This window comes from Polistes canadensis, unplaced genomic scaffold, assembly GCF_001313835.1.
Source record: "Polistes canadensis isolate GaletaPanama2010 unplaced genomic scaffold, ASM131383v1 scaffold_59, whole genome shotgun sequence".
Classification (NCBI taxonomy): Eukaryota; Metazoa; Arthropoda; class Insecta; order Hymenoptera; family Vespidae; genus Polistes; species Polistes canadensis.
Window position 1 is genome coordinate 620,781 of NW_014569606.1, and position 7,554 is coordinate 628,334.

The 7,554-nt window shown below is 33.0% G+C and overlaps 2 protein-coding genes across 5 annotated transcripts in view; both read left to right on the top strand.

Moving 5' to 3' along the window:
* Nucleotides 1-7,554, top strand: part of LOC106785915 (nuclear receptor coactivator 6-like) — a 237,998-nt gene that overhangs the window by 99,888 nt on the left and 130,556 nt on the right. The window lies entirely within an intron of this gene.
* Nucleotides 1-7,554, top strand: part of LOC106785916 — a 114,379-nt gene that overhangs the window by 69,803 nt on the left and 37,022 nt on the right. The window contains exon 4 of the mRNA XM_014746746.1: nucleotides 6,761-6,906. Coding sequence (XP_014602232.1) covers nucleotides 6,761-6,792 — 32 coding nt within the window. The 3' untranslated portion in view covers nucleotides 6,793-6,906. The remainder of the gene's footprint in view (nucleotides 1-6,760; nucleotides 6,907-7,554) is intronic.

Below are 7,554 nucleotides of genomic sequence, written 5' to 3' on the forward strand. Positions count from 1 at the left end.
AAAAAAGGGTGGAAAGGGGAGGGGGAGGGGGAGGGGAAACTTGTTTACCGGACCGATAATGCTATTCTGTCCGTTCCAGGGACGGCGGTCGTGTTTCTCCGAGAGCGTTAATGGACTTACGACGAATCGTAGGGATTTACACGGGATTACAAACGCGTTTACGACTAATCTCCATGCGTGTGATCATCACTCTCTCTCTCTCTCTCTCTCTCTCTCTCTCTCACTCTCTCTCTCTCTCACTCTCACTGATTTTCTCTCAACTCACGCGAGATTTCTTCCCATTCTCTCCGCGGTTTTGAAAGCAATTTCCGGAAGGATTAGTGGTCACCTATAGGTAACGCGGATTCGAAATGCATATCCTATTCACGGACACTAGATTTTACTATGAAATCGATCGATTAAAAATTGTTATTCTTTTATACGTTGTTTTTTATTTTTTTTTTTATTTTTTTTTGTAATCAGGATACACGTATTATTATTTATTTTTTGTTTTGTTTTCCATATAGGGTGGATTATTGATAAAAGTATTACAATCGATTGGAGTACTGTGTGTTTTGTAGAATAATTCGTGTTATTTTATATACATATATATATATACATTACATATATAACATACGTTATATCACATATTAATATGATCAAAATGAAATAATGAGTTTGTCTACGAATATTATCCCTTTGGGGTAAAATTTCTTGCGAGCAAACTAACAAACAAGGAAACAAAATAAAGTATTGAACGGTATACTTTTTAATATAATGAAATCAATATTCCAATATTTATTTCAACATTTGGGCGATTAATGATATTATAATATAATAGGAAAATATGAAAAGAAAAATTAGTCGAAAGATTTATAAGAATTAATTGGCAAATGTATATTTTTGTTATAACTCGTTGAAAGTTATTCGAAGACAAGAGGCATATTTTCGCGAGAGATTATAAACTTCGTGTTGGCTGACGACGGACACCTTTTCGCGGATTGTCGTCGATAAAATAACCTCGAAGGATGACCGTAGGATTTGGCCTCTTGTCGTTTATCTGTCGCTAAACGCATCTGCGTCTTGTATTACCAGGAGCGGTAGTTTCTACGATCAGGTAATTTGCTTGCATAATGTGAAACCTACGCTCAACGCCCACGCATCCATTTAGTTGAGGGACCTTTTCTTCCTCGTCTTCTTCTTCTTCTTATTCTTCTTCTTCTTATTCTTATTGTTATTCTTATTCATTATATTTATTTTTCTTTTTCTACCTTTCTCGTTTTAGATATGCTATTAGAAGATAATTTTTTCCCATCTAATTTGATTCAAATTAATCGAAAAAACGTTCTCATATTCTTCATATTAAAATTATATAAAGCAAATATGAGAGAAGTTGAATAATATGCGATATTTATCTCTCTTTGATTGAACATATCCAAATGATAAATATCGCGTTTTTAATCGTATTTAATTAAAATTATATATTTAAAAGATACAAATAACATCAAATATATTATAACGATGAAAAAAATAAATATTCATTTGGTGTAGTTCAATCGGATAAATAATTATCATCATTGATAGAATACATTTTTCAAAGACTTTTAAATTCCTATAATAAATATATATATATATCTTTTTCCCCCGTTATTTTTCTTCTTCTTTTCTTTCTATGAAATAAAAAGAAAAAAAAAGAAAAAAAACTGTTCATGCTCGTTTCAAAAGTATTTGCTCGCGCAAACGTATCTCGTAAGTTAAACTTTTTATTGGTGACAAGGAAATATTGGAATAAAGATTAGAAAGAGAGAGAGAGAGAGAGAGAGGGTGGTAGAATATTCGTAAAAAGTTAGCCATTTTCCGCGTGCGAGATAGTATTATTTAATACTTATCATTTAAATAGTCGCTCATAAATTCCCCCTCCCCCCTACCCTCACCGTAGTTTCAACGTGAAATAACGTGCCTTATTTCTGTCTCTTTTTCCTTTCTAATATCTTTTCGCTTCTTCAAAACGTTTTTATGGCGATTTAAGAAACTATTTTCTTCTCGTATCCTTCTTTCGAAGCCTTCGGTGCTTAACTTTTTAGGGCTTCATACTGAAGAATCGGTAAGGTGGTGGCTCCTGCATACAACAACCACCACCACCACCACCACCTACCTTTTACAGCGCTTGTTTTCGCTTAACGAGATGCGTGTTCTCGCGTTGGGATAATATAACTGGCTGTTTCGAACATTTTCTTACGATCCCTTCTCGTCGAGTTCTTTTATCCATGGTGCGTAACTTTAATAGTAGCAAACCGAGAACTCGCGGTCTCTTATTCCTGTATCCCATTCCATATTCAGAAAATTTTTCCTCTGTTTTAATAAAAAAAAAAAAAAAGAGAAGTTCCAATGACAAGGAAAGGTATTATTTTTAATCAGGTTTTTTTTTCTCGAACTCATTGCATACAATACTTTTGCGCGACCAACGATTATTCCACGAACCGTGTATTACATTTTGTAACTTTTTCCGAAATACAACTTTGTACCATTCATGTCGTCTACGTTCAGATAAAAATTAGTCATTGTATTTTTTCATCTTTATTTTTGAAAATTGTATTAGTAGCATGTGTGTGAAAATATTCAACGAAAAAGCATACTTTTTGCAATCCTAATTTTTGTCCCTCTCTTTATTATTAATTTATTTGACGAGCTATAATTTGGATTAACATAAATGTTGTTTAGTGTTATTTTCGATTGAACGTTAACGATATTATCTTTTTTTTATTGATATTTGTTAATATTTAGGAAAATATTTGTATATAATTTAGTTAGATTAAAATTTATTATATCGAGATTGTAACTATTAAATATATAAGATGAGAAATATAAAAAGTGAGATTGGTTGTATTCGATGGTCTACGGCGTTGTCGTCACGGAGGGAACACGATTAACTTTACGACTTCAGAAAAGATCGTCCTCGTGAGTTTAGTAATTCGATAGGGAGAAAGAAAAATAAAAAGAGAAAAATAATGGATCGTAGACCGCAGTATTAACTTTTCTTTTTCGAGGGTTCACCTTTTCTTTGTACTCGGCTTCTCTTCGAAGGAGTAGTCACGGTCCCAAGGAACGAAAGGGAGAAAGAATGAGGAAAGGTTACAACCGAGAGATCTTTTGTGGTTATTAGACGAAATCGACCGACTAATCGCCTGCCGGAAGTTGCCGAAATAAATCACCTGCCTCCAGGTATACCGAGGAGTCGAAAAAACGAATCGTTACGTTAAAATAAACATTGTTCTTTTTTTTTCTTCTTCTTCTTTCTTTGCTCACATTCTTTTTCTTGCATCATTATGTAAATGTTGTATTTCATAAATTATCATTTATTTTTCTTTCATTTCTTTTTTTTTTTTTTTCTTTTTTAATTAGAAACAATTAAGCTAGGTATGTGGAAGGTAGTTATCAATGATCCAAAATTAAGTGAATTTTATTACGAAATTTGTTGTTTTTAATGTCAAGTTAACTTTATTTCTATTAGATATTAGATTATATTTTATATTCATTGTTGTTTTAATATTATTAAATATTTTTTATTTAGCTTACTAATGACGTAATAATTTGATTATTTTTCTATAATGCACACATGAGTTTTATTATTTAATTAAATATTTTGTATATTTATTAAATACATTTTATTTGGATAAAGACAAATTGTATGATTCGTTCGGCGTTTAAATAATGTTTTCGATCATTTCGAGAATTAGTAGACAATCTTAATTATTCTTCAAATTATTTGGAAAAAATGAAAAGTATAAATTCGGTGGTGTGCATGGAAGGAGACAAATTAAAATCGATCGGCGATTAAACCGAGCGTAGAAAGGTTTATCGAGGAGGGATTTTCGAAAGTTCTTTGGCTATTATTAAATCGTTGGAACTTCTGAGCCCTCTTCATCTTTACTTTCCCTTCGTTTCATTTCGAAGAAACAACGATGCTCGACTTCACCTTTATCGTACTTTCTTCCCGCGACTAACTTTGAATATTCAGTTGTTTTACCAGTCAGGAAGGAAGGAAGGAAGGAAGGAAGGAAGGATTGGAGTGAGTTTAAAAGCTAAGATGAAGAGAAGAAGAGGCTATATGATTTCAAAAGGCAAAAGGGGGATAAGCTAGGCTGAATCTGGTATACTTCCCTCGTTTACCAATTAGCATCTTGTAATTTGGATTCAACTCTTACCCACTAACGAATTTTCACGATAATATCTTACGAATATACTCTTGAGTATATCAAATTCTCGTTCAATTATTCTTAACCCTTGTGTAACGGCAAGTAACTTTCCAGTTAAACATTTTTTAACATTTTATTTCATTGTTTTTTAATATCTACAAAAATTTAATGTTTCATCAAAATATTTTAATTTCTATATTTAATATATTACGTAAATCTTTTTACGTAATATACATAAAAGAAACTTTGATAATAGAGAGTATGAATGTTATCGTAAATGAAGATGTTTCTATTCGCCATAATGGATGTGCTGTTTCCTAATTGGATTGTGTTAAATTTGTAATGGGCCACAAAATGCCTAACTTCTGCTACCAAAGTGAAGAAAGTAATTCATTTGCGAGAGATTTTCAGGAAGTTCTCGTTGTATGTTCTTCCAAGTTTTGCGAGAATAATGTAGTTCTATCTTTATAATAATATACAGGAATTCCAGTTTACCAAAAGTTCTTACAAACGTGATATTACAAACATTTAGATAAAATTATCATTCCAAAAATATAGAAAAAATATTCTTCAAATAATTCTATTCATTATAAAAAAAAAAAAGAAGAAAAGGAAAAGCATTCCGAGTGGGGCATAAAACAAAAACTTGTAAAAAATTTCACCGCGCGTTCGCACTATTTTCTCCTATTCATTCATTTATATTTTTTAAATTTCTTAAAAAAGAAAATAATAACATCAAGAGGAAGGAAATAAAAGGAAAAAAATGAGCGTCACCCCAAGAGGGGATCACGAATCGTAATATTTTCTTTTTTTCTTTTTTTTTTTTTCTAGAAATAGCGAATACTACTCAACTAAGTTAAGAAAAAAGTTGCGATCCGTGGCGAGAGAGTGGAGTCAAGAGAAAAAGTAAAGAAAAAAACACACAGAGAGAGAGAGAGAGAGAGAGAGAGAGAGAGAGAGAAAACCTGGTAAAAAGAGCTTCGACTTTGGCCGAGGCAAGTTACGACCTCGTTTCCATAAATTCTGGATTACGCGCGACAACCCCGTACTACGCCACGTGCGCGCATTTACGCGCGCGCGAGTGCTCTCCTATGGTAGCAAGGGGGGTGTGGGAGGAAGAGAGGGGGGCGGGGTTCGTGGGTAGGTAGATGGGTGTGTAGGAGGAGAAGTATACTCGGGCATCGTTGAAGACATGCTCAAAGTCCCTTTTAGCGGTGCTTTCAACGCTTTTTCCATGGAAGCTGCTTGCCTGCTCAAATATTAAAATAAGCGAGCAAGAGAAGCGGAAACATGCACCGGCTTACAAAAGAGATTTTCCACTTTGCCGAGGGTCGGGGGTGCGTCGAGACCGAAAGAGAGAGAAACCCATGAGAAAGCAGAGAAATAGAGGAGAGGAGAGGAGAGGGTTCCGAGAACGGGAATAGAAGGAAAGCAAAAAAGGGGTTGAAATGTGGCAGGTGCAACGAAAGTTTCGCGTTTCTCTGCTTCCCTTTCTCTCTCTCTTTTCTTTTTCTCTTTCTATTCCCTTTCCGCGATCATTCTTTTTTCTTCCTTTACTATGAAGGTAAAACAATTTTTCGTAGACAAGACGATAAAGTTTGCGAATATGCTCGATCCTTGATCTACATTATTTTTGTTTACATTTCAAATAGAGTAAGAAAGGAAAAGATAATTTATGTATGCGTTATTTATACCTGTTCCTTTCAATTTACATAAAAAACATTGTTGTTTTTTTCTTATCTTTTTATGATTTTTCATAATTTTACTATGCATCGATTTAACTTGTATTGTTTTACCAATTATAATGATAATAATAATCATTTTGTTGTGGATCGCAATATCAATATTTATAACAAAGAAAATTTATTTTTGTTTTCGTATTTTGTTAAAATAGTTTTATTCCCCCCCGATGAATAAAGATAGTATGCCGAAGAAATAATTTTCGTATATAAAGAGACTGCAGGGGTATACCGATGAAATTCATTTATACACATTTTCCTCGTTTACTTTGCCAATTTCTTTCTGCCGAAAGTATCTTTCATCGTGCGACGAGTGGTCGTTAATCATCGCTATGATGACAAACCATTGGTCTTTATATTTTAATATAAATGATAACACAATCTGACCTCGAACTAGGATTTTCACAAATTCCCATTTCTCATCGACGTAGGTATCCCATTATACATTCCTATTAAAATAGAATGCATTCGCATTGATAACCGATCGTTAATCACGTCCTCGTAAAATCATTACGAGTCTATGCGTGTGGTGCTACTCATCGTTCGTTAATTACATCAACTTAATGATACCTAAATAAAATGATAATGGTGGTCGATTGTAAATCGTGTTACTTTTTCTTACGTCATTTCCTGTTCGATGCTAACTTATCATTAAACTGACTGAAATCAAACACGAGACAGACATTTTTATTTAGAATTACATGAATATAAATGACACATATATTTACATAAATATCATATGTCGAATCTCGAAAAGAATTTTCAATGCAAATGAAAAATGCACTTTAGATGACCTTGAACACGGGTACACTCATCTAATCGTTCTTTTTTTTATTTCTGTTACAGGTATTAACGTTTGCCGTATTTCTCGACGATAAAGAAAGAGGAAGAGGGGTGATATCTTGAAATGACTTAAATGATGGAAGAAGAGGATGCCATCTTTTTTATTTATCTCATGTTTTTTTTCTCTTCGATATTTTCAACTCGATCACGTACGTACTTTTGCAGTTGTGTCAAGTCCCAGTATTAATAATGAATGAAACCTTACGTATATACGGAGTGTTTCAATATAATATGTGAAGATTACTTCAGGGGTGGTTTTGATACGCTACTATAATAAATAAAATTCATACGATTATACTCGCATCCAAGAACTGTTTAATTTTCCTATAATTTCTGCGACTTTCCAAAATTCAGTTAAGGATTGCAACCTAAATTTTCAATAGCGTTGGTCCTAGATTTTGAATTTTATCTTTTTCAACGTGTCAAGAAGAAGAAGAATAAGAAGAAGAAATATAGAATGATTTTACGAGCAAGAGATTTCAAGTAATTAACGATCTTGACTAATCGTAATGAAATGGAAAGATAGAAAAGATAATATTATATATTCTCGTAGCCGAGTAGAGATATCGCGATTAAAAATTGTAAAATATTATCATGGTTCCTTTTCGTCGAAAAACCTCGTGCGAGATAATAAATAGTTTATATATAGCAGAACGATGTTCGCGATTTAGTTTTATATCGCTTTCTCACGCGAGATCAAGATTCTCACGTGTAACCGCTAGTTAACGTGACATTACGCACGATCAAATATCGAGTTATAAATTTAGCATGTAAAGTTCAGAAAATGTCAGAGAATG